General features: G+C 43.6%; 1 protein-coding gene across 2 annotated transcripts; it reads right to left on the reverse strand.

The window, feature by feature from the left end:
* Nucleotides 1-12378: 12378 nt before the first annotated feature.
* On the reverse strand, nt 12379-25730 carry LOC133388710 (dual specificity protein phosphatase 13B-like). 2 transcript variants are annotated; one of them, XM_061634867.1, is made up of 4 exons: nt 25619-25730; nt 22281-22488; nt 16280-16500; nt 12379-13259 (listed from the first exon to the last, which is right to left on the reverse strand). In XM_061634867.1, exons 2-4 carry the CDS (start codon nt 22439-22441, stop codon nt 13048-13050), a joined length of 594 nt encoding a protein of 197 aa, XP_061490851.1. In that variant the 5' UTR covers nt 22442-22488; nt 25619-25730; the 3' UTR covers nt 12379-13047. The 2 variants fall into 2 exon arrangements, with proteins under 2 accessions (XP_061490851.1, XP_061490852.1); XM_061634868.1 differs by lacking the exon at nt 25619-25730 and adding an exon at nt 24700-24753.
* Nucleotides 25731-27329: the final 1599 nt, after the last annotated feature.

Below are 27329 nucleotides of genomic sequence, written 5' to 3' on the forward strand. Positions count from 1 at the left end.
TTATTCTAGCCTTGTTGCCAGCCAGTGAGGAGAACCTTGAAAGAAGTAAAAAATATCTACTGTTGCTAACATAATTAATGAGCTCTTTTATATCTGATCTATGGCCTTTCGTTCCCATGATGAACCCTAGATTTATACTGACATCTGCTGATGGAGAGAATCACAACACCTCCTCTGTTTTCTCATCCTATCCACCAAAGGATTATTTTCCCTGATGGATTTGTATTTCCAGCCTAACAAAGTGGTACTCTAAACAAATGATTGGGGGTGGGAAAGCTCTTCAAGATCAAGAAAACAGATTTGTACTTTTAAAACCACCTTATATCTTGTGTGGAAATGAAAGTATCTGCTAGTTCTCACTTAGGATTGTGAATTGATTTCATATTGCATTAAAAGTTAATACCTAAGGTAAAATCCTTTTGTTTTATGTTTATTTTAGATTGCTAATTCACACTATCCTAGGTACAGGGTGAAAAACATGACACTGTTAAACAGATGGATTTATTAAATCAAGAATGGGGAAGCTGTGGCCATCCAAATGTTGTTGGACCCTGAGGTCCATCAACCCCAGCCAGCATGGCCAATGGTCAGAGATGATGAAAGTTTTAGTCCAGCAACATCTGGAGGACTGCGAGTTCCTAGTCCCAGTGTTAGATTGCAGGAAAGAAACTATTTATTTTCATTAATTATACAGCCACGATAGTGGCTGTGTACTATAGTCAGCATGGATTTTTCGCATTCTGCAATGTTACACTGAAAATACCCCCCATGCCATTCTGATGCTTCCCATAACCTCATTTCAAAACACTTATAGTCCTGAACTCAGAAATGCTTGCTTAACAACCCTCTAAATTTTTATGGTGGTACACAAAACAGTCAGAGAGAATTGAGAGTTCAAAGTGTAAAAAGAGAGAGGGAAAAAACAGACCCCTTTTGGACTTTTTTCTGTCAGAGTTCTCATAATTTGTTGAAATTAATTAAAAATCAGCCATGTTCACAGAGTACCTGTAATCCTATTACTGACCTTGCCCCATACTCTGACCTTCATCGTCTACAGTTTAAGTTTTTTAAATGCCTGGCTGATTTTTAATTAATTTAAGACATTTAGCATTGAACTCAATGATAAGGCCAGGCATGCTCAGTAAGAACTGTCAGTGTTCTAAAAGCCAGACTGACAGCTGCTGGGCTTGCCTAATCAGGGGGCCTCACCCACACCAGACCTTTATTTTACTTTAGGCAGTCATGGCTTCCCCAAAAGAATCCTGGAAAGTGTAGTTTGTAAAGGGTGCTGAGAAGAGACTCTTATTCCTCTGCCAGAGCTCCAGCGGCCAGAGTGGTTTAACAGTCAGCCACTCTGATTGAAGCTCTGTGAGGGGAACAGGGCATCTTCTAGCAACTCTCAGCACCCTTCATTAACTACACTTCCCAGGATTCTTTGGGAGAAGCCATGACTGTTGAAAGTGAAATAAAGGTCTGGTGTGGATGTGGCCAGTGAGGGCTTTGGTTTAAATTTGGGTGGGAGGCTACATGTGCCTGCTGTAGCATAAAAATATGTGGGAAATGCTGAAAAGCAATGATACTGTTCACAAAGTTTTCCTTTTGGAAAGCAAAGGGGCTTCCCCTCTGCCCAGTACCCACCCATCCAATTTCCTCCCCTCCTCCTTCCCTCCTTGCCCTCCTCCTCCCCTCCCTGCCCTCCTCCTCCCCTCCCTGCCCCTCTCCCCAGGTCAGTTTCACTTATCCTAAGCATGATTGCACAGGAGTAAATTCCACTGAACTCAAAAAGTATGCAAATGATCACACCTGCCCTCCCTTCCTTCTTCTTCTTGTCCCTTACCTCTTGCCCCTTCCTTCAGCCCTCCCTCCCCTTCCCCTTCCCCCCTTGGTCAGTTTTACCTATCCTAAGCATGATTGCATGGGAATAAATCCCATTGAACTCAATCAGCATGCAAATGATCAAACCTGCCCTCTCCTCCTCCTCCCTCCCATCACCTACCTTTTGCCCTTTCCCCTTCCTTCATCCCTCCCCACTCCCCTTCCAATCCCCTTCTTCCCCTCCTTCTGCTCTCCTCTCCCCCTTCCTTCTTTCCTCTACTCTCCTCTCCCCTCCCCCCTCCTTCTCCTCCCCCATGGTCAGTTTTACCTATCCTAGCCATGATGGCATGGGAAGAAATCCCACTGAACTCAATAAGCATGGAAATGGTCAGACCTGCCTTTCCCCTCATTCCACTCTCCTCTCCCATCCTCCTCTCCTCCCCTCTTCCTTTTTCCTCCCCTGCCCACTCCAGGCCTTCCTCCCCATGGTCAGTTTTACCTATCCTAAGCATGATTGCACAGGAGTAAATCCCACTGAACTCAATAAACATGCAAATGATCAAACCTGCCCTCCTCCCCCTCCTGCCTGCTCTCATTCCCCTCCCCCCCTCCCCATCCCCTGTGGTCAGTTTCACCTATCCTAAGGATGATTGCCAGAGATTAAATCCCACTGAACTCAATAAGCATGCAAATGATCAAACCATTCTCATGAAACATGCACAGGATCCCATTTCTTCTCTCCCGAATTAAAAATGGGAAATGGAATGCCTTCAAGTCAATCCCGATTTATGGCTACCCTGTGAATAGGGTTTTCATGGTAAGTGGTATTCAGAGGGGGTGTACCATTGCCTTCCTCTGAGGCTAATCCTCCCCAGCTAGCTAGGGCCTGATCAGCCTGCCACAGCTGCACAAGCCAGCCTCTTCCTTCTCCGCAACTGCCAGCTGGGGGGCAACTGGGCTCCTTGGGACTATGCAGCTTGCCCACGGCTGCACAGGAGGCAGGGCACATAACCCCTGAGCCACTTGGTGTGGGGGTGATCTTTAGCTGGCCCTTTACATCCAGAAGACGCAAGCGTGGATTTGAACTCACAGACTCTGGACTCCCAGCCAGGCTCTCCTCCTCACTGTGCTAGCAGAGAAATTCACTAATAGGCAAAAAACCTTGCGGTTTAAGAAAGTATCTATAGCCAACAGATATTTCTAACAGATATTAGCAGGGAGGAAGCAACAATATTGAAACGGTTGATATAGTTCAGATAGTCACTTTAAATATGTTTGATTTACTTTGTAATTTTAATGAAGTTTCCTATAGTAAATCATTTTCTTTTGTGAAGTACTGTGAAGTACAGCAACACTTTGCAACACTAAAAAAATGCCTGCCCTGAGTGCCCTATTGTAGGGTAGAAGGGCGGGATAGAAATATTTTAAATAAATAAATAATAATTTTTTTTTTAAGTTTCAAAAACAATTGTGGAATAATGGCACTGACTGTTCTGCAGAATAAATTCCAATGGACATGAGGAGTGTCTCAGTTTACACAAGATAAAACAGTGGGAGGTGAAATATATTCCAGCAAACCTCTAGGTGTGCTCTATGTTTTTAATTGACCATGTCCACCATTCCTTAAGTGGAGTAGTTTAAGCATAGCAGGCTGAAAACATCCATCTTGGGCAGGCCAAGTTTGTTTTTTCCAACAGCTAGGGTTATTAAGTAGCAACATATTGTAATCAGTCTGATTTTATATCAAACTGCAGTTTCAGATTCAACTGTCTTCATTTGCCTATACCACGATCAATTGCCTATCAACCAGCAGATTACTGAGCAAACTGCTATTCTGCTTAACAAAGGAAACCTAGGCAAGAACTACTGTTCATAACAATATTCACTAATAGGCAAAAAAAAAACCTTGTGGTTTACGAACGTACCTATAGCCAACAGATAGTTCTATCAAACTTTAAAAAGCAGGGAAATTGGGCAGCTATAGTGAATGCACCAGGGGAGCAGGAGACCTGACCTCCTTTCTGATATATTGTACTGCCCTACAAATTTGCCAAAATGCAAACACCATTTGGGTTGGTCTTTCACAGTCCAATCCACTTCCTGTGTAGCTTGGAAGAATTTGGTAACGTGACTGAAACTCTCAAAATATGTGGTTCTAATGAGAAGAAACTGACTGGAATTACTACAGATGGGGAATCAACAAACACAGGGAAGAATGTTGGTCTCTGGAAACTTCTTAGTGACCAGTACACAAGAGAAATTTTGACTTTTTGGTACTGTGTGCACTGATCAGACCTTGCTCCATCATTGTTACTGTTTCAGAACTGAAGATTTGGAAGGCTAACCTAGTAGCTTTTAGCATCTACTTCTACACGTCAAAGAATAAAACAAAGCTGCTACATTCTGTCTTTCCTAAAGCAAAATACTTTCCATGACATCATGATGTAAGCATCAGGTCCACCTCATTGATACACTGTTGTACAACACGTCTGGTTGCCAGAAAGTGTGGAAAAATCTTGAGGAGACTGGAGATAGAAAAGAAAAAGCAGAAGCCCATGGTTTTCTGAAAACATGGGATGATAACCAAATTTGGCTAACAGAATTTACAGGACATAGATGTATACTAGGTTCTACAGAAAAATCTGCAACGTGATGACCTTATCCTTCCCGACATATTTACTTGTAGAGATTCAGCAATCAGAAAGCTACAGACAATGAAGGAAGGACCTTTACCTGGGAAATGTGAATCAAAATCCAAATTTAACATTGTTAACAGCAGAAGACTTGCAGCTAACAAGTTTGTTACAACCAACAGTCGAAATGCATGTGCGGAATGTGCAAGCAGCAGAAACATTTTTAGCAGAATGCCTTCATACTGAACAGGATACCATACTGTCTGCTATCAAAGATCTGCTATCAACACAGTCCCTCACACAGTTTGTGAAGACAGGATTGGCATTGTGTGCCAGAGTCTTCCCAGGGAAAAATGGTGCATTTGCAGATGAAGCATGTGAACAGTGGCCAGTTATTTCTGAAGTGCCTCATCTTCCATGTGGCAGTGATTTAGGGTGTTCAACGTTTGTGTGTCTTCACCAGCTGTTACCCATAACTTTTGGGCATGGTGCAAAAACTTCTGGCAGCAATTGCAACTCTCTCACCACACTCAACGTAAACTGAAATAATTGTGTCCCTGTATAATCTTATAGTGGGTGACACATGAACAAGTATGCCAACACAAACAGTGAATGCACAGCTAAACATACCTCTGAATGGTATCGGTACAGCCTGTTATGATCCCCGGCCTGCTGTTGTCCATTTTATTTCAACTAGAGACAGGAGACAATGTCAACCTGATCCAGAGATTTATGTTGAGTGGGATTTTGTAAAAAATATTTTGAAGGTCTGGACATTTTTAGTTAAAATTTTTAATGTCATATTTCTTTAAATTGGAATCATTTACTATTAAAATACATTTCATTACATTTATTGAAATAAAGACATTTTTATATCAATAAATGTGTTTAATTGGTTAGAATGAAGATTAAAAATGCCCTTTCGTATGATTTTAAAGTGCCCTTTTGAATTCATTCCCCCCAGTGAAAATTCCTTTTAAAAAGCCCTCATTTCTTCTGTCAAGGGCTTACATATGTATCTTTTATTTAAAACTGGCATAAAGTTTTCTGAACAATTAAATAGATCTGGTGTAGTGGTTAAGCAACTGAGCTATAAACAGGAAGTCAATGATTTGATTATCACCTCTGATGTGGTTATCACAAATTTCTCTCTTGCTCTCTGTCTCTCTCCAAGCCAAACTCCAAGCCAAGGGAACAAAGTTCTCACAAAAGAATGGTATCCAGTGTTTCAGTTGACCAATGGATGAATACTTTCTTAAAGGCAATGCGTGAAGCTTCCAAGATTGGTCACCTGGGGTGAGGTTAGGTTTCTTAATTCCCGTAAACCTGGAGTTATATAGGGTAAGGTACAAGTTCCCGCCCAGTGGGGAGACAAGGTCTTATAGGCTGAATTGCCACAAACAAAATCTAGACCAGGAACACAGTGGAGAGATAAAGACAAACAGTTTCCATTAAAAAAAAGACCAAGTGGAGTTAGGTGTCCATTGGGATTTTTTCACTAGCATTTTACCATGAGCAAAATATCAGGAACAGGTATGGTTAAAATGAAGCCAGGACTTCGTTTGATTAGCCCATTGGGTACTACTGTATCCGCAAAAGATAACTTAAAAGATTCGATACAAGAGGGTGAAATTGTAATATGAGCTATTCTCTGGGCAGATGGATATGTTGTAGCTGTTCTGGACTGTTACTCCACTCTCACTCACAACATAGAGAGTTGGGCTATACAGAGTGGCAGACTCATTCCTTCAATATTCCAGTGTAAAATTCAATGGCAACGGGGTATATTTGCAAAGGAATAATTCCTCCAAAATACCACAGGGTTTGGACAGAGAGGTCTTTTAGGGATTTCCCCTATGAAATGAGTCCCATTGTCGTTTTGGATACACAAAGGGTATTGTGCCTCATGTTCTACTTAGAACTCAGGCTTCCCTTGGGACTGATAATCAATATACATGATCTCTTGGGAAGTCTAGATATTGTCACGTGGTCTAGATGAGTATTCAGCTCTCTGTCCAGTATAAAGCCACATGTAAGAATATACGGTAAGAAGTGTAGAGTAATATACTCCTTCTATGCTTGAATTGTGACCCATAGGGTTAATGGGGCAGGTACAGCTACAAATGGTACCTCCACAACCTGATGTCCAAGCTCATGGCATATCTATCAATCTTTTGAACCAGCTGCAGTAGCAAGTTTTCTTTGCAAGGGAGCCACATACTGATGACGGGGAAATTTTGCTGAAATAGGTAAACCAAAAGTTATTAGAAACAAAGTCCCAATTCCCAGAGAATCCATGGACTGCCTTCAAGTCAATCCCGACTTATAGCGACCCTATGAATAGGGTGTTCATGGTAAGCGGTATTCAGAGGGGGTTTCCCATTGCCTCCCTCTGAGGCTAGGGCCTGCTCAGCTTGCCACAGCTGCACAAGCCAGCCCCTTCCTTGTCCCCAACTGCCACCTGGAGGGGCAACTGGGCTCCTCGGGACTATGCAGCTTGCCCACGGCTGCACAGGAGGCAGGGCATGTAACCCCTGAGCCACTCAGTGTGGGGGTGATCTTTAGCTGGCCCTTGACACCCAGGAGACACGAGCGGGGATTTGGACTCACAGACTCTGGACTCCCAGCCAGGCGCTCCTCCTCACTGTGCTATACCAGCTGTTCAGAGAATCCATATTATACCACAAATTAAACACAGCACTCCAACTTAAACAAGAAACCTAGAGGAACCTCCAGCCCAATAGGCAAAAGATCCAGCATGTTCAGTTCATTCAGGGCTACTCTCCTGTGATGAGGGCCTCCCAAAGGATAGCAGTTCATAGGTCCTTAGACAGTATTTGGCTTGCCCTGCCAGGCACTCTTCAGATTCGTCATCTTTACCTGTCCTGATCACGTGGTGGTTTCCATCCTGGTGCACAGTGTCCTTTTCCAAGTCCTTCATCCACTGGGACCACTCAGGATCTGGAGCCTTTACTTCAAGACTTACAGCTGGGGACACCACCTTATGACAATGCAATATGTGAATCCAGGCTATCCTCTCAGCAACTCAAAATGCAGTATGGATTGTCAACAGGATCTAGAATGGTTCTTTTGCCTGAACTCATAGACCAACACCCAGTCTCCTGGTTGTAGGTGATGAGCTGGAACATCCAGGGCATTGGTGCTGCTTCTTGCATCTGTGAAGAGATTTCCTTCAACAAGGAAATGAGTTTTTCAGTAACTCAGCAAGGCGGGTATCAGCCACCTGTCGGAGGACAGGAATGATTTTAGGAGCAAACCAGAAAGTAGAAAGTTGCTAAAGCATCCCCCCTTTTGCTCAGGTGTCCTGCATGGTGTGATGCCTGAGCAAGAGGAGAGGGACTAAGCGATCAAATGCATCATGCCTGATGCTGTTGGTATGGAGTCGGCAACCCAATTTAAACCAGGACTCCTTCTCTTCAGGTGAAGTGGCCTCTTGAAGGAGGGAAAGTTCAGTTAATTCAGGCAAGAAGAGGGAAGGATTAGGGAGCATTGGAAGGAGAGGAAAGGAGCAGGTGGAGAGCTTAGAGCAGCAGCAACATCTGCCACCGCATTGACCCTGCTGATGGGGTCAGAGCCGATGGTATGAGCAGAACAATGTATTACAGCAATAGAGGTAGGAAGTAGGTCCTTGCCGATGGTACAGGCACGCTCCAAGGCAACTAACTCAGCAGGCTGAGCACTCTGGAAACCTCAAACTGAGAGCAGACAGCGTAGCCGACCACCAGGTGTCCCTGAGAATCGTGACAGCAAGAACCATCAGTAAATAGAATTAAGTTAGAGTAACATAGGGAAACATGAGAGAGATCAGGTGATGGAGTTTCCAGGTGCTGCACAGCTGGCAAGCCGTCATGGTGCTCTTCTCCATCAAGGGAAAGGAGAAGCAAAGAGGCAGGATTAAGGACATTGCAATGCTGAAGGGTTGAATATCCAGGAAAAAGGAGCAGATGTTTACACTTAGTTTAGTGCTGAGAAGAAAGATGTTGTGTGTGCTTGTGGAGTGAATGAGAGTGCACAGAGTAGGGAACCAACACAGTGAGGGCACCAAGTCCTCAGACTTCTGGACAAGCAAAGCTGTACTCCAAGGCTTGAAGACATGGAGGGTATCCTCTAGCCACCAAGCTACAGAGTACTCCTGCAGCAGAACCCTGAGACTCATGGCAAAAGACGGAAAAGGGTTTGACATAGACTGGGTGGCCCAGAGCAGGAGTCTGGGCCAAATCCTTTTTTAGCTCCACAGAGGAAGTCTCACATTCTGCATTCCATTCAATAGGCTGTAAAGTTTGGGATCCAATGTCTGTAGTATTTAGCCGCTCCCAAAAACCCACAAAGTGGCTTTTTCATAGTGTTATGAGCATGGGGGTTGGGATGGATGATTCCTGTGGGTCACCTTTCCAGCCTCTGATTTGGAATCCTGTGCCTTGGAATGAGGAACTCTCTGCTGGTCAAATGAGTCTTTTGTTAACCAAATAGATTGGCCAGGTAAGATAATGGGCCAATCAGTTGCCTAGCAACGGTGGATGGGCCAGGGAGACCATTTTGTCATTGAAACTCTTCAGGAGAGCCTCCCCCCCCCCCACTCCTGGCAACTAGCAGAAGTTGTGTTTAGTTTGTGTGTGTCTAGAGAATTGCTAGGAACTGGAAGGCAGGGCAGAGAGAGACTAGTTCTCTGCACCATGGCCTTTGGGGTGCCTCTTGCAACCCAGATGGAAAGCTGGATATTGGACTGCTGATGCATTGAACACCTCCATCCTTGAGTTCAGGTTGGAATGTGTGTAAATAAACAAACCATATTTCATAAAGACACCACAGTCTCCGCTTGACCTTCTTCCCCAAAGGAAACCAAACCCTGGAGAAGTGCAGGGACCCCTGAAATCTCACCACTTGGAGATTGGGGGAGGCGCACAACACTATTACAGGGTGACACATTACATACAAGAATACCTTGCTGTAGCAGTGAGGCAATCACAGGCTGGATACCCTCAATTGCTTCAGCCGAGAGGGTGTATTGCTTTACTGAAGGGTAAGGTTTATCAGGTAGATACCGAATATTGATTGGTTCCGCTGCTAGCAGCTTTCCCACGTTATTAGGATGGGAAGCCCACAAAGAGGCAAGCACCGTTGATAGGGGATTCAGGGTTGGAACATCTCCTCCAAGGGAGGCCTCTGTAGCTATTAGAAGGAACAATTATGCAAATTAGAGCAGGGAAGATCCAAATGAACCCCATCAGGGCTGCAACAACAGTATTGTGCAATTTACACAGAAATTGACAGAACTGGTACCAGGTAAAGAAAGGTGTGGTCATAGGTAAGTGGAGCGATGGTTATAGATGTTGGTGCAGGGAGCTGAAGAAGCTGCTAGCTGACCTCCTACTCCAAGCTCAGTCACTGTTTCTCCTGCTGGTAGATAAGGCAAGTCAGCTTGATGAACTGTGGACATAGAAGCACAAGTGTCTATGAGAAATTGCCACGGCTAGCCAGCAACTGTAAGAGAAATTTTAGCATCAGGGATGGAGAAATTAGTTTGTTGAGACAACATGAAGCTAATTTCAGCTCTTTGCCAATTGTCCTGTCATTGGGATTGTTGTGAAGGAGAAAAACAGTTCAGCATGCTTAAAAAAGTTTTGGCGCCACCTCGTGGACAAAGAGTACACTCACCTTCCAAAAGCCTTGCTTTTTTACTTTGCGATAGTATGCCGTGGGAGGGGGTAGAGGCGGGCATTGTTGCTATGCAGACCAGCCTGAGTGGGGCTGATTACTCCCCCCGAAGTGGCCTCTCCCTCTTCAGTTGGGCTGGAAGTTTCCTGAAACTTTCCCCCCCCTCTTCCATAGCAAGGATAGTCAGAGAGCTGGACAACACGGCAAGTAAAGTTATTTCTATGGTATGGAAGTTTTGGGAAAGTAGTGGACCAATTTAATATATCTGCTGAGGTCATAGAATCATAGAATAGTAGAGTTGGAAGGGGTCTATAAGGCCATCAAGTCCAACCCCCTGCTCAATGCAGGAATCCAAATGAAAGCATTCCCAACAGATGGCTGTCCAGCTGCCTCTTGAATGCCTCCACTATCTGAGAGTTCAACACCTCTCTAGGTAATTGGTTCCATTGTTGTATGGCTCTAACAGTTAGGAAGTTTTTCCTGATGTCCAGTCGAAATCTGGCTTCCTGCAACTTGAGCCCGTTATTCCGTGTCCTGCACTCTGGGCCGATCGAGAAGAGATCCTGGCCCTCCTCTATGTGACATCCTTTCATGTACTTGAAGAGTGCTATCATATCTCCCCTCAGTCTTCTCTTCTCCAGGCTAAACATGCCCAGTTCTTTCAGTCTCTCCTCATAGGGCTTTGTTTCCAGTCCCCTGATCATCCTTGTTGCCCTCCTCTGAACCTGTTCCAGTTTGTCTGCATCTTTCTTGAAGTGCGAAGACCAGAACTGGATGCAGTATTCAAGATGAGGCCTAACTAGTGCTGAATAGAGGGGAACTAGTACTTCACACAATTTGGAAACTATACTTCTGTTAATGCAGCCTAATATAGCATTTGCCTTTTTTGCAGCCACGTCACACTGTTGGCTCATATTCAGCTTGTGATCAACGAACATGGTCCAAGGAACATGTACAATTGTGATAAGACCTCCCGGTACTGAAGGCAGATACTGGTGAAGGGGGAACAGCCCTTTTTCCTGAGTAAATAATCCTGGAAAATTTTTGGAGGTAAAGCCAATGATTTTGGGGGGTCTGGATGCATCCATTGAGCACACCACCTGGACTTGTGGGTGGGTGGGTGGAGTGATCTAATGACATGGGAGTAACATGTAGGGTTTTTTTTGTTTTGTTTTGGGTTGAGACTGCATTGCAGATTGGTGATCATGTATTTTAAAGTCTGTTCCTCTGATGACAGAGGTTGGGAAACTCTCCCTCTTGTTGGAACAGCATGGAGGCAGTGGTGATGAAGTGTAGGGGCCCAGTTGTCTAGAAAGTTATCTTCCTGGATGCTGTACTGCTGCAAGAGTGCGGTGGGCACCAGGGAAGGGTTAACAGGGAAGGGCAGAGCAATTGTACTTTCTGCTTGCACTGTTTCTCAGCTTCTAGCTGCTCCTTTTGTTTTTGATTCAAGTTCTTGAGACTCACAATGATGGGCTTTTGGTTCCTGTGTTCTGTCTCCTTGTCCCACAGGACCAATAGTTCCTTTTTGCCTAGGCTTAGCCAATTCCAGAATTCCCCTTAGGCAGGTAAGTGTCTGTGTTGAATGTGCCCTGATTCGGAAATTGCAATGTTGGCTTATTGTGTAGCCGTTCCAAATGTGAGCCAGATTTACCAGTTACCAGTTTTCCTTGCGGCACTTATAAGCCAATGGTGTTTTTTGGGCCTGGACAAGACACACTACCTCTGATTTGTCCTACAGTGGAGTTAGTCAAGACTGGCTCAGAGAGAACAGACAGAAACCGGGCATCCCCGATAGAAGAGAGAAAAGGCAGGTCAGTACTAACTCCAACTAAGGCTCATTAAGACATCCACCATAACCATAACCAGATCTCCTAAACAGAACCAGACCTAACATCCAGCCAGAGACAGAGGGACCACTTGCCCTCAGTTGTGAGTGTTTTCCTAAGGGGCAACCTTAACACAAGGGCTTCATAAATCTATTAGAGTGCTTACTGCGGGGCGATGAACCCAAGGAAGGAGAGAGTAAAGGACAGACAGGATATTTTACCTCTCAGATTGCGTGCTGTCTGCCATCCATACTCTCCTCTCCAGGGAATCCCGACCTGGATATCACTACATCCTACTTCTGACACCAGGAAATGTTGTGGAATTTACGATGGGTTCTGTTTTGTGGGAGACTCAATGAAGAAGCCAAAGCCTGTTTTAAGATTGTTTATTCAGTGAAGCACTTCACTGAAGCAGAGATCACACCCTAACTCCTGCACAGCCGTTAGGTCAAGCCTTTTATTGCCCTACATACGACATAGCCCTAGCAACAGTAGGAGAGGCAATCAGATACAGCCACCCCCTCAGACCATACAAGTGAATACATCAGCCCTTTCGGGGAAACAGCTTAAGCTGCAACTTTTTACACATTCTCTGTCCTTCAAAATGGCCACTGCCAGAGATAACAGCAGCTTGGGCGGATGTGTGCATCAGGCCTTGCTCTAATGGTGGCATATGCCACATCACTGGGATCATGTGTAGGAGAGGGCTATTGAGCTCATGCCTTACTTATGGACTTCCCATAAGCATCTGGTGAGCTGCTATGAGACCAGAATGCTGGACTAGATGGGCCTTTGGTTTGATCCAGCGGGGCTCTTCTTTATACGTTCTTCAACCAGTGTGATACATCTCAGGTCAGGCAAACTCCAGATCTGGGTCATGACCCACTAACTGAAGACCAATGGTGTAACCTAGATGTGAGCCACCATGCATCAAATGTAATGGTAAGAATAAACAGCACATATAGGTGGAGGACTCCAACCACCTAGCCTGCTGGAGTAAAATTAACATTTTTCTCTTTTGAATTATCGTTCCAAAAGTAGTATTGGTGCTGGAGCATCCCCTGTCTTTGCAGTGTTGCTCCACTACTTTTTTCTCAGAGTGCCAAGACACCTTTCTTCTCACTATTTAATTTGATATCCAGGGCTTGGAGCTGGATGAGGAACCCTGTATTTGGGCAGATCCCTCTGTGTGAATCCACTGATTTCAAGGCCTCCACAAGTGTCAAGTTTTCATGGATCATCAGATACGCCAGGACTAAGGTGGCTGAGCGGCTTAACCCCATAGCACAATGGATAAATACCTTTCCTGTAGAGAAACAAGAGAGCAGCATTGAGCTTGTACAGAGTATACAAAGTTAGACATTTTGCTTCACAAAGAAAATATGCTTATAGCAGGGGTGGGGAACCTTTCTCAGCCTGAGGGGGGCCTTCTCTCCTGGGCAACCTTCTGGGGGCTGCATGCCAGTGATGGGTGGGGCCAAAGGCAAAAGTAGCTGAAGCAATGGGTGTGACTTTTACCTTTCTACAGTAGGCTACATTTCAGACATGCAAAACAAAAGCTTATACAGTAGGGCCCCGCTTTATGGCGCTTCGCTAATGCGGTGGTCTCAATTAGATGCAATTACACTAAAGCCCCATTCATATGGCACTTGTTCCGCTTTTACAGCAGTTTTTGGGCATCGCACACCATTCTATTAAATGAGTTCCGCTTTTCAGCATTTTTTGCTTTTCAGCGGGGGTCCAGAACGTAACCCGCCGTATGAGTGGGGCCCTACTGTACTTACTTCTCCATCCTCTATTAAGGCAAGCGAGAGGCAGTAGCACAATTAAAAGACACATTTCAGCCAGGCACAAGCACTCAAGGAAAGCATGGAGCAGGAGTGTGCTTGGGGAGAGTGGGAGTGGGAAGTATCCTCAGGACAGGATAGAGAGGCCTGGAGGGTGACATTTGGCCTCCAGGCCTGAGGTTCCCCATCCATGCTGGAATCTGTTCAAATAATACTTATGGGGTAACCTCTAGCTGCATTTGAATGGAATATTACATATGCAGTTAATGTGTTGTAGTTGTTGTTCAAATCAAACTTGATTGCTGGTCTTGGACCAAATTAAAATAAATTCAAATCAAACTTGGAACAAAAACATCCTCAAAGAAAGGCTTTCTCTCGCTGAAGGTAGACTAGTCTGTCAATACTCTAGAGAGCCGTTAAAGGGCCCAGGTCTGAGACAGACTTGGACTTTATATAACACCCAGGGCCGATGATGAGGTGCGATTCCCTTCTGTGTGGTGAGCTTTAAAAGGCATGCATCAGGTTATCATAAAAGGGCACCTGTATTGAGACTTCTGGGTAATGCTTGTGTTTTTTTTAAAACCATAACTTAATGAAAACAGAGGTGATTAACCAACTTAAACATCAGATTGGCTGATAGCCCTAGTAATTAAAACAGGATTTGAGATATAGGAGTGACTTAAAATGTAACATAGAATTGTATCAGTATCAAAGAACTGCTTTGCAGACTGCAATTTTCAGAGCTGCATCTAAGATTTAATGGGTCACCTAAAAATGTAAAGTGTGAATGTGACAGACACATGCATCCTATTCCCATAACGGCTCCATATGTATGGCAGAGTCCACCCCCTGCCACAGACATGTTTGGGGCCATGTCTACAATGTGTCTACCCAGCCACGCGTTCCTCTTCCCATGCCACACACTCCACCCCGGTCCTGCTCTGCACCCTCCTTGAGTGTATTTGCCTGACTGGAATGTGTCCCTGAACTCTGATAATGCCTCTTGCTAATCTGGATGGAGGATAGAGGGGAGCGTGAGTAGAAATCTGCTTACTGTGCAAAGGTAAAATGTACATTTGTTGCTACACCCACTTCTGCTTCTGCCCCACCCACCACTAGTGTATGGCCCTTGGAATGTGGCCCCCAGGCTGAAGAAGACCCTGAGGTAGTGGTACCTTGCAGACAGGCCCTGAACGAGTGGATTCTGAGGGGCAGCAGCAGCTACTGCTTCCCACTGTGCATGTGCACTCTTTGTACATGCAGAGGGTGAACCCAGTTGTGGAGAGGACGATGGTTTAACTTTCTTGACGTTGTTTGAAAAGCAGGATCAGCATTAAGGGTATCTGGGGACTACTAGGAATGTCAAATCTGTCAATGCTAGCTTCTCTCTGTTTCTCATTTTTCCAGTCTTAAGTTCATTTCTCCACATTTCTGCTTTGGTTTGCTTTAAATAAAAAAAAAAGTCCTCATGAAAATTCATCAACATTTCGTTGTGGGTTTCTCCTAACAAACACCCATTTTGCAAGCCATTTCCACGAGTGTAATGCATTTTTGTTTGTTATTTTCACTAACATAATGCATTTTTATGCACACTTTCCCCTAATACATGCTTTTCCGTACACATTTTTGGGGATAAAATTTGGAAAACCTAAATGTTGAAGGATAACTTTGTTTCAGTTCACATATTGAAGTGCAGATTAGGTAGGTTTGCATTAAAAAGCGAACTGACTTGAATTTCTCCCTCACTGTCAGAGACTACGCAAAGCCCATAGTTGAAGACTGGCCAGTCCCCTTCATCTCTTTCCCTGATTCCATGTTTTTAATTTTCCTTTGCATCTCTCCTTCCCATTCCTTCCCATCAAGTGTTTTTCTTTTCTTTTCTAAACTAGCCTTGCATCTGTGGCTTTAAGTTCAGCCAGGCACAGAGAAATTATTCAGGTGACACTTTCTACACTTCCTTTTTGCTCCTACACTAGAAAAAGTTTCACCTGCTCCAATTCTGTGTGTTAAGCTGCTGTTAAAGGCATAGGAGGAGGGTAAGTAAAGGGTGAGAAGAATCCTACATGCTTCCCCCCCCCATTCCTCTTTATAGATGTAAATGTACTGCCTTCAAGTCGATTCCGACTTATGGCGACCCTATGAAGAGGGTTTTCATTGTAAGTGGTATTCAGAGGTGGTTTACCATTACCTTCCTCTGAGCCTGAGAGGCAGTGACTGGCCCAAGGCCACCCAGTGAACTTCATGGCTATGTGGGGATTCAAACCCTGGTCTCCCAGGTTGTAGTCCAACACCTTAAGCACTACACCACACTGGCTCTGCTAGAGATGTAATACAGGGAAGCCCCAGCCCTGAGCAAGAAGGACCAATTAAGCAAAGCATCCTTACTTAGCGTTAAGCCCCTTGCTAAATATGGCAAGATGAAAGGGTGCACTTAAATGTTTTGCTGAATCAGAGTAGCAGCACCTTTGGGCACACACAGTGGGCAACTGAATGTCTCTCTCATCTCTAATGCTGTTCCTCCTCCCATCCTAGCTCTTACCTCCTCCAGTCTTTAAGGCTTTGTGTATGAAATTGGCTGCATCGTGGAAGAAAATGCTTATATCAAATGAAGTGTCATCAAATGCTTGTACCCCATAGTACTCTATCGGGAGGTCTCTGTAATATCGAGCTCCTGTGTTGATGTTGTACGGCCCGTCTGCTGCGTTGAGGATGTGGGTAATGCCAAGGTTCTGAAGAATGGCTTTGCTTCTAGCTGCCCATCTGTCAAAAGAGCATGAAGGGTTGCTGCTAATGTTCTGCATTGTAATGGGTTCACTGAAGGGGTCTCTTTAGTTTTGGGGAGGGTAGCAGTAATGAGCTCCTGTGTCTCATCTCCCTGAGCATAACCAATGTCCTTTTTTTGTCCCTTCTCCAATTCATAGCAGATTCCCTGTCTGCTAGATTATGGCTCCTACAACCTGCTTTGTCAGGCAGTAATGGTTACAAGGCTTCCTTCTCTTGCCAAGCTGTTGGAGGAAAGCACACATCAACAGTAATTTCTGTTCTCCCTCTTGCTTTTGGACTATAGGCCTCTGCGGATTGTTCAGCCTGCGTTTGACCTCTTGCACCCCCTCCTTTGCTTCCTCTTGCTGTGTTGTTAAGTGCTGGGCACCACTGGCTTAAGGGCCCCAATAAAAGCTATCTCTGCTGGGCGTTTGGAGTCCCCTAAAGGTGACTGTTTTCATAAGAACAGAAAGCTCCCGTTTCCCTACTTTGGCTCTTCCTTTGACCTGAGCCCAGAGAGAGCCTGCCATGCTGCACAGTACTATAATTTAATGTTCAAACTTCTTTATGGCATTTGTTTTATAGCAAATCTCCATCTTTATGATGGAGGGACCTGTATTCTTCAGGAACCCCTGGGGCAGGCCTATAGCCAGGGAAGGGGAATGGGGATGCCACCAACCCTAGGCTTTTGGGGGGAAATTGTCTTTTTAATTTCTGACCTAAAAGACAATGACAATCTCCATTTACAGAATGATAACTTGTTTTAAATACAGGACACATTTAAGAACAGGACCCTCTGAAAAATTCAGAGCCTGCAGGGCAAGTGCACAACCAAAGCCTCATCTGGAAGAGACCAAAAAGTCTGCTCACTCAAAACTTTCCCTGAGGGTGGATTTTTCATGTTCACAATCACCCTATAATTACTTCAGTGATCCTGAAAAAACAGCCTCCATAGCAACATGAACCTTGAAGAGTTAAATATATATTTGTATTATGGGTTACAGTTAGGCTGTGAACACACTAGTAGCCAGAGCAAAGTGTGTTTCCATTAGCCACACCTGGAGGGGGAACTGGTTGATCTGCCGATCAATTGCGAAATCTCTTTGAAGCTGATTTTTTTTTTAAAAAAAACCACACTAAGCTGCTCCCACCATGTTTTACAGTAAAAAGGGGCAGGGTTTGACTAACATCATGTGTCCCTGTTTTCAGAAGAGAGAGGTGGATACGATACGCACTGGAAATGGCAGAACAGACTCCACCCCTTGGAATTTCCTTTGCTCTGCTTTTCAGTTTCATTTTTAGTTGTGCTGTTTACCCAGCCAGCAATAAAGAAGATTGTTTGTTTGCTTGCAGTAAGAAGTAAGAGTTTATTTATTATGTAGTTGTTATAATGAGCAGATCAGGATTGGGTGCTTATTGCTAAAGAATGAAATAAGGAGATAACTTAAAGCGATCTGAAAAAATTGGCTACCCTTTATTCTTTTAAAGCATTCACTATACCCACAATCATACTGGCTGTTCCCACCCCTTCTTTTTCTTGATTACTTGATGGTGAAGGATGAAAACAGCCCTAGAGGAACAGAAATATTGCACTGTACACTACTATTAGCTAGCTGGCTGGGTGGACACCTAAGTTGGGGACAGTGTAAAAGCCAGAAAGGGAAGGGCCCTTTATAAAAGAAATTGATGCTAAAAAAACTGCGATGTGTTAGAGACACTTGCGAACAACATTTAGGAACAAAAATAATTCCGATAGGATTTTATTAACCCTTTAACAACCAAAATGCCCTCCGGAATGGAATGAAACAGCCTGGAACGGCAACTTCCCAGCGAGCCAGACCTCCGAAATTCACCAGTCCCACATGACTACATGGGATTCATGCAGTAAGCCACAAAACCGCCACAAAAACCACATTCTGGTACCTGTTCCGGGCTATAATAGGCTTTTACATAAAACAGCCTAGAACGGCGATTTCCCACTGAGCCAGACCTACCAAATTCACCAGCCACACATGTTGCTGCCTCTCCTTTTGTTGGGAAATGGGAGATAACACAGGATGACCCAGGAACCTCTGGGGTGATCAGCAATACCCTTTCTTGCTGTTTGTAGGTCCACTAAGCAGCACTATTGGTGCTGCTACCAGGTTGCAAATGGCTGGTGAATTGGGGAGAGAGAGAGAAAGAGAGATTGGAGGGGCAAGTCGGCTGGCAGAAGGGGAGAGAAATAGAGTTTGCCTTCTGTGAAATAGATGTGCTATCACAGGAAAAAACTGGGTTCAAAGAAATGCTCTTGTGTGCTTGGGCTCAGACTCCACCTCTGCCTTGTATTCAAGTTCTGGGCCAAACCTCACCAGTTTGCTTTCTGTAAAATCAGTTTCGGACATAACTACTTTCAAAATCAAGGTTATTAAAGTCTGGAACCTGTAGGAGGGACTCCCACTCATTGGGCAGAGCACATGAGGTGGAGGCAGAATAACTTTCCAGTCAAAAGGCTCTCAGGCAAAAAGGCTGGAGAACAGGACCTTGGACAGCCACTGCCAGTCTGAGGGCCAAACTAGATGAGATACCAATCATGCAATAAACAATTGCACGATGAGCTTTGCAACACTAAATTGAAGGTGCAGGGCAGCTGATCCCTAGTGGGATCCTGAAATGGGGGCTTCAGTCCCTGCACCTTCTATTTACATTGAGGACTAGTTTCCATAGGAAACAGGCACTGTGACCTGCACACATGCCTATTGCCCAGTACAACTTCATTAAAAAACAACAACATTCTTTTCAGCCTAGTCCAATGTGTGAATTTCATTGGTTTTGCCATCTTGGGAAGTGGGCATTCCAGTCCATTTTTCAAAAATACAGTTTCTTGCTTGAAATAGATACTGGAGCATGGTTTTTGCAGACATTTTGTGCCATATTGTAACAGAAGTATTTTGTTGCTTTGGCTAACTCAAATATTTCTGTGAATTTAGTTGACCTGCCTAGCTAGAAAGTTGCCATTCTGGGCCATTTTCCCAACAAAAATGGGCCTTGTAATGTGGTTGCTGTGAAAGTTTGTGGCCCAGAGCATTGACTCATACAGTTATGCATGACTGGTGCATTTGATTGACTTGGCTGGTTCAGATGTTCTGGGCTCTGTTCAGAAAGATGTATTATTGCATGGAACATGGCTTATGTGGAGGTTTTGTGACTTTTTGCATGAATCCCATTGAGTCATGTTGGACTGGTGAATTTGGTGGGTCTGGCTCATTGGGAAGTCGCAGTTCTGGGCTGTTTTACGTAAAAGCGTATTATAGCCTGGAACGGGTATCAGAACATGGTTTTCATGGAGGTTTTGTGTCTTATTGCATACATCCCATGTAGTCATGTGGGACTGGTGAATTTTGGAAGTCTGGCTCGCTGGGAAGTCGCCGTTCTGGGCTGTTTCATTCCGTTCCGGAGGGCATTTTGGTTGTTAAAGGGTTAATAAAAATCCTATCGGAATGGTTTTTGTTCCTAAATGTTGTTCTCAAGTGTCTCTAACACATCCCAGTGTTTTTGGCATCAATTTCTTTTATAAAGGGCCCGTTCCGGCCTGTTAACGTTCTGTTCCGACTTTTACACGGTCCCCCTAAGTTGTAACTCAGGCCTAATTTCTGATTTTCCCAATATGTGCAGCTCAGCATCTTTTCAGGGTTTCTGGACAGAAAAATCAACCCAGTAACCAGTAAAACAAAATCAATTGCTTTCCACAATTACTTTCCAGTTGCTTAGTTTGTCCTTTATATGACAGCCAGTTAAAAAGTTTTCCCTTGATTGTTCAACAGGAAGAACAATCTAAAGACCAGGAACAAGACCAAAAAGAGGGATTCTTAATAATGAGTTAACATGCACAGCCTATAGTATTTATTTTCTCCCTGCCTTTCCATAAACCTGTAGTATAGACTATTTTGTTTTTCAGGTGGAATCTACAACTACCTAATGCAGCATCAAAGCCAAGCTCAGGAGCTCATTGTTTTTCTCCGAAGTAGTTCAGTTCATGAAGAATCAAAACACAGAGACAGACCATCAGTGAAAGGGGAATGAAGCTGTAGGCAAAGTCAAGCTTTTGAGTGTGGTATTCCTGTTGATCTCTCAAAAAAGGGTGAGACAGCTCAACAGATTAAATTTCATTCATGTAAAATATCTGAATATTAGGCAGGCGCCATCTCTGCTATCTTTTCGGCGCCTTTTGAAGACTTTCCTCTTTCATCAAGCCTTTTAGCTTGAGACCTATCCGTGTCTGTGTTAGGATTGCTTAATATGTTTTTTAACAATGTTTTTAACCCTTTTTTAAGTTGTTTTTTAAAAATAATGTTTTTAACGCTGTTTTGTTTTAATGTATTTTAAGATCTGTTTTTATGACATTTTAAAATGTTTTTAGTGCATTATCTGCTGCCCTGGGCAGGGTGGGATACAAATTAATTAATTAATTAATTAATTAATTAATTAATTAATTAATTAACACACTCTCTGGCTGCAGGATAAGTGCAGGGGAAGGTCAATGCCTTTCCCTTCCCCTAACCTGACCTGCACATCCTCTCCACCAGTGAAAGGGGGGAGGAATTGGCTGGAGCAATGCATCTCTCCCCCCATGCCCACCTAGAAATGTGGCTGCTCCACCTAAAAAGGAAGGCTGGTTACAGTGCTGCCCTAGGGACTTGTGATGTGTCCCACTGGCTAGTTGGTGGAGGCTAGGCCATGCAGCCCCAATGCAGCAGGCAGGATTTAGCCTGATCCTCAGCAAAGAAAAAACATGTCCTAACCCAACAGACAAAATAACTGCAAACAAACGGATCTGAACATCCAGATTCCACAAAATAGAATAATATAAACTAGTTAAGTAAAATAACTTTATATTTTAATCAGTTATATTTTAGTTATATTTAGGTTGTTCTAATTTTTTTCAAATGAGTATTAAAGGTTATATCAGTTTTAATTTGTTCATATTTGAAATATAAAGTTATTTAAAGATATAGGCCTATTTAGTAGGTAGATGAGAGAGAGGTGGCAAGAGCCAATGCAACATTAAGGGGGGATAGATCTGAATTTTGACCGGAGAGACACAGGTTCAAATCCCTATTTATGAAACTCCCTGGATGATCAATTGGGTCAGTTACACGCACTCAGCCTAACTTACCCCACCGTACAGTGCTGAGGATCTGGAAGGGGTGAAACTACACATGCTTCCCAGAGCCCCTTGGAAGGAGGTTGGGATAAAAATGAAGTAGTAAATAAAGAACAATGGTAGAAAAAGTTTGTCCATGGCAGGAAAATAATCACCTGTTTCAATTCTGTGTCAGGATGTAGACAGTGGAACTCCTGACATCTCATGCTCTTTATGCTGAAGTATGCTCTCCCACAAGAACAAAACTGGTGTATAGTGGTGGAGCATATGGAAAGTGCACCCTAGAGAATAGACAAAGGCCTGGTGAGCTTCCCAGACAGAAACATCTAGTTGCCCACTGGGGGCAATGGGATGCTGGGCTGGATGGACTTCTGGCCTGATCCAGCAAGGCAGTTTATTGCACTATTTTCTCAATGAGATTTATGTATGTCAAAGAACACAATTCAGGCTACTTGCAGCTATCCATTTGAGCCATTAAAAACAAACAAACCCTGACATCTTCCTTCCAAAGGCTCATGAATATACAAGTTGATACGAGGATGCCTCAGAAATCTTTGGAAAGAGAATAAGTTCACTACTTTTAACCCTCTGCTCCCTTTCTGGCAGGTAAGTAACAAGATGTAATTTCCCTTACGCATCTCCAAGGTAGAGATTTGGCCACACTTGGTCCACGTGGTTGTCAGATCCTCCTCTTCTCCATATCAGCTTTTGCAATTCAGAGAGTGCTGGTGTCTCATAATGGCTTCTGTTTTCTGAGTTGTGATTCTTGGAGGCACTATTTCCAGCATGGTTCATACCTGCTTTTCGCTTTCATGCACTTCAGATGTGTCAGAAATGGCCTTCTGGAAAATGAGAAGAAGAGAGTTTCTTGTATAGAAAGGAAAACCAGGCTGCTTTGTTGGTGTTTTGTTCCTCCCCACTTCAATTGTTTGAATACTAACCTGCACATTCCAGTTAACCTTACCTAGCTCACTCTTGCTTTCAGCATCCAATTCAGCATCCATCTACCCCCTTTTATAGCCTTTCAGACTCAGATCAGCAGCTTTTTTTAAGCAAGCCATTTGGGCAAAACAGTACAGGAGGTGACAGGCCAAACTCTTGACTAGTCACCTTGAGACAATGCTTACTTGCCTCATGTGACCCGACAAATTGCTACTTAGAAGTTTCATGTTGCCCAAATGTGCATCACTTTACTCTTACTTTCACTGAATCTCATTTGCCATTTTGTTGCCTGCTCACCCAGATTGGAGAGGTCCTTTGGGAGGTCTTGTCAGTCTGCTTGGAGTTTCACCTGCAAACTTGACAACCTTTCTGCTCACTCTTTCCACTCGGAGTAGCCAGTGTAGTGCCCTACAATGCCCATCAACCTCAGCCAGCATTGCCAGTGATCAGGGATGATGGGTGTTTTAGTCCAACAATATATGGAAGGCAGTGGCACCACATTGCCTATCCATGAGTAAGTTCAAATTGCACTGATCTTAATATAGATCCACATCAATTACTTCATTCTAACATGAAAACTGCCCTGTTATTCCTACCTTCTGCTTACTGTTCTTTAACCAGACATTGATCAATAAGAGGACATGTCTTCTTATAATCTGACAGCTAAGTTTACTCAGATACCTTTGTCAAGGGACTTATAGTCTACTGCATTAGTACTGTCTCTTTTGGCATTCCCAAAGTATTCCAAAAGGCTTTGAAGAGGCCTTTACTGAAACCGTGTTGATTCTTCCTCCACAAAACTTGTTATTCTGTGTTTAGTTATTCACAGTTGAATAATGCTTTTCACCAATGTACTTATGTTTAAAAGCCTGTAAGCTCCAGACAATCCCTTCCCCCTCCATCGGATTTTTTTTCACTGCTGTTACTTTGCCTACTTGCAACCGTCTGCTGAAGAGTCTGATTTTACTCACCAGAACTGAAGCGTGTGACTTTTCCCAAAGAATCCTGGGAGCTGTAGTTTGTTGAGGGTGCTGGAGATTGTAGCTTTGTGGAGCTACAGTTCCCAGGATTCTTTGGGGAAACCATGTGTTTTAAATGTATGGTTTCAATGTATGGATATGACAAAGATTTCCTTTTCACCCCATGAGCTGCTTAGATGCTAAATTTGTCTCTGGGTTATTTTTAGGATAATCAAAAATTAGACCTGATTGGCCAACTGACAAAAATAATATAGGATTTTACTTGAGACCTTGGGATACATTGATGGAGGAGATTTCCATACTCGGTTAGCAAAGGAATGGCTACTACTGATAAAGGTTTTGCAAGCCACTTGCAGCACATTCTTAACCCCTGATCAGCACTGCTGGAGGTGTCCTTCTAACCAGCAGAAGGGCTCTGCTGCAGCTGAGACCCGCACTGTACCTGCCAAAAGCATGGGCAGCTCAGCAGCGACCACAACAGTGTTCTTGCCAGTGTGAGTAAGCTTGGGCCCCAGAATGGAATTTCGGGGGGGATGGGACAGAGCAGAATGAGCCATGAATCTGCCAGATCCAAAATTGCTCTGAGATGGCCCCAATTCAGGCCAAATGGAAAAAAGACCCCTCGCCCAAAAGCCAACATTCGGTCCCCTCCTTCCTCATGGGTTTCCCATGGGCAACTCGTTGGCGACTGGAAAACAATGTTGGACTAGGTGGGCCAATGGCCTGATCCAGCAGGCTCTTCTTATGTTCCACCCTGGCTGGCACAAATGGCAGGGCTTTAGAAATTCCACTGTTTTCCCCACTGCTCTCTGGCCCAATTTTTAATTACTCTCTTTGGTTAATTGAAAGTGGTCTTAGGGGGACTTGAAACTGGATGTTTCTATGGAAGTCCTACTGAGAAAAGAGCAAGCTTTCCATTGTTTCCAGTGGATTTCATTAGAAACACTGTTGTTGAGAGGTGAGGCCTGTATAGCAAAACGGAATTATTTTGACATTCTGATGTTAGTCTTTCAGAACGGGAATATATCTTCTTGGGATTTTTAAACATATTTTTCATTTATATTGGGAGTGTGTGTGAAATCTTTTTTACTTTTGTTATTGTTATGTGCTTTCAAGTTGACTACAACTTACGGCGATCCTATGAATCAGTGACCTCCAACAGCATCTTTTTTCTTTTCCCAGTGAAAATTTCCATCTTTTCTGCACACATAGGAATACCACCATGCCTGAAGCCAATAAACAATTTCATGTTTATATTATATGATCAGGGAGATGGATCTGCAATTTGGAAAACTTTTGGTGCAGGTGAAAATTGTTCCCCAACAAGTGTTTTCAAATTTACAGTCCCTTCATTGGCTCACTACAAATCAGCAGAGACCTCCTCTATCTCTCTATCACTATTTCTAAGATAAAAAGCAAAGATAAAAGGCTGCAATCAGGAAAACTCTCGATGGTAGTGGAGGAAGTTTGTTTGGAGGGCTTCTGTCTAGTGAAGACACACATCCATTATCAACAAACAACCAGTTTGAGCATATATTTGCTTCATTCCTGGGTCTGCATATTTATGGAGGAGAGATGCCAGTTTAAATTGGGATGGAACATGACACAATCAAACCACATGTGAAGTAGAAGATTTGTGACTGGATCTCCTGACTATTTTTTTAAAATAAACAAATATAAACACCCTAAATAAAGAATAACCAAAAATAAAAGGCTTTGGATGTGATCAGGGCATTAACTCTGGGGGATTGTTTAACTCTTTCCCCTGCCATGGTTTCCCAATCTAGAGTTTCCCGTCACCCCTGGAAAAGCTGCTATCTTTGGAGAAAAATACTACTCGTATAAGCTTTCTGCTGAGCATGCAAAAATTAGGATTGAGGGATTGCATGCACTTGGCAGGCATCCACGTCTAGTGGATTGCATTCTGCTTGGTAGATCATAAATTGTGAATGCTTGCTTTAGCAGAATGAAGGCTGGTGGGGGCTTCATAACAAGACAAGAAGGATGTCGGAATTTCAAATTACAATTATCATGGGGAGGGAGATGTTACCTTTGTACGAGGTGCCTTTTTGTGACTTAATATTCTGTCTTCTGTAAGTTTCTTATATTATCTCCTCTGCTTCCTTGCGTCAGCTGTAGGTAATATAGCCTGTCTCCAGTCCTTCTCCTGACTGTTTCTTTTCTTAGTAGCTAATGTCCAACCCACTGTTGGCTTTGGATAAATAGTGTGCCTTCTCTGCAAGCTTGAGGATTAAATTGCTGACACTCTGTTATTTGAAATGCTTGTAGTTTTAAGCTTTGCTTCAAGCAGTGTGGGCTGTTTTCCATCCTGTACTTAGAGGAGAAAGAAAAAAAGAACACCTTCCAGGTAACTGCAGGAGATTCAATTTGAGATCATACTAGCTTCAGGCTACTAAAGATTATGTAAATTCAGCCTGGGAGGAGGATTTTTAGCAGAGGGACTCCCCAGAGGTACATATCTGTAGATAGAGCAGGATTTGGCTAGCCTTCCAATGTCCTATCATTGTGCTGGTAAAGGGATTTCGGCGAGTATGCTTATCATGTCATAATGTTGCAGAAGGTTAAAATATAGCTCTTGCCAAAATTGTCTTCTCCACTGCCATTAAAAGAACAGAAGTATTAATAATACAAGATATATTGAATATCCATATCACATTATATTGTAGATTACACTTTTCCTAGACTCTGTGAAAACAGGCATGGGCGATGAGGTGGACTTAAACTTGAAATGTAGAAAGCTGTCCTGTATATGTACGCCACCTCATGCCTTCAGGAAACAACCCATTTCACATGCTCCACCTGTCTCTGTTTACCAAGAGCAGTCTCTATTTTATACCTCCTGCCCCAGGTAAATCACGGTGACTGCCTTCAACATTTGGAAATGGTATGTTTAAAATATGTTCAGGTGAGCTGACAAGAGCTTTCTCTATCTATATTATAAATATATAATATATTTATTATAAATATTGTATATCCCTCTTCAGTAAAAATTCCCAGGGTGGTTTACATAAAGCAGAGGTGGGGAACGTTGTCAGCCCAAGGACCACATTCCCTTCTGAGCAATCTGCTGAGGGCCGCATGCCAGTGGTGGGCGGGTCCAGAGGCTAGAATGGATGGAGCGTCAAATGTAAGTTTTTTCTTTGTACAGAAGGCTCGTTTCTACACACTCTTTTCTATTATCCATTCAGATAAGCAAAAGGCATTATCCAAGTTCAAGGACACATTCCAGTCAAGCAAACACACTCTGGATATGAAGCATGACCAAGGAGGTGTGTGGCCTGGGGAGAATTCTAAGGAGCAGGCAGAGAGGTCTGGAGGATGGCATGTGGTCCCCAGGGCAGACATAAAGAAAAAAATTAAAAAGCAATTAAAAATTAAAAAAACACAAATCTGAACACAAAGGACACATAAAAGGCAGCATAATCTTAAAAGCAATCAGCTGGACTGAGGTTATAACTATAGGCCTGTGAAAATACAGAGGCCTTTGTCTGGTGCCAAAAGAACAAAGTAGGCACCAGGCGCATTTCTTTGGAAAGAGCATCCCACAATTAGTATTTCTGGTAGCCCATCCTCCCCACCACAGGCAGTGGGGACTCCTGCAGAAGACCCTGTCCTGAAGATCTTAATGTATGGGAGACAGGTGGCCCTTCAAGTATGCTAGTCCTAAACCATGATGGGCTTTTAATGACAAAATTAGCACTTTGAATTGGATCCAAAAAACCAGACTGGGATCTAGTATA

The sequence above is a fragment of the Rhineura floridana genome, chromosome 7 (genome assembly GCF_030035675.1).
Source record: "Rhineura floridana isolate rRhiFlo1 chromosome 7, rRhiFlo1.hap2, whole genome shotgun sequence".
NCBI lineage: Eukaryota > Metazoa > Chordata > Lepidosauria > Squamata > Rhineuridae > Rhineura > Rhineura floridana.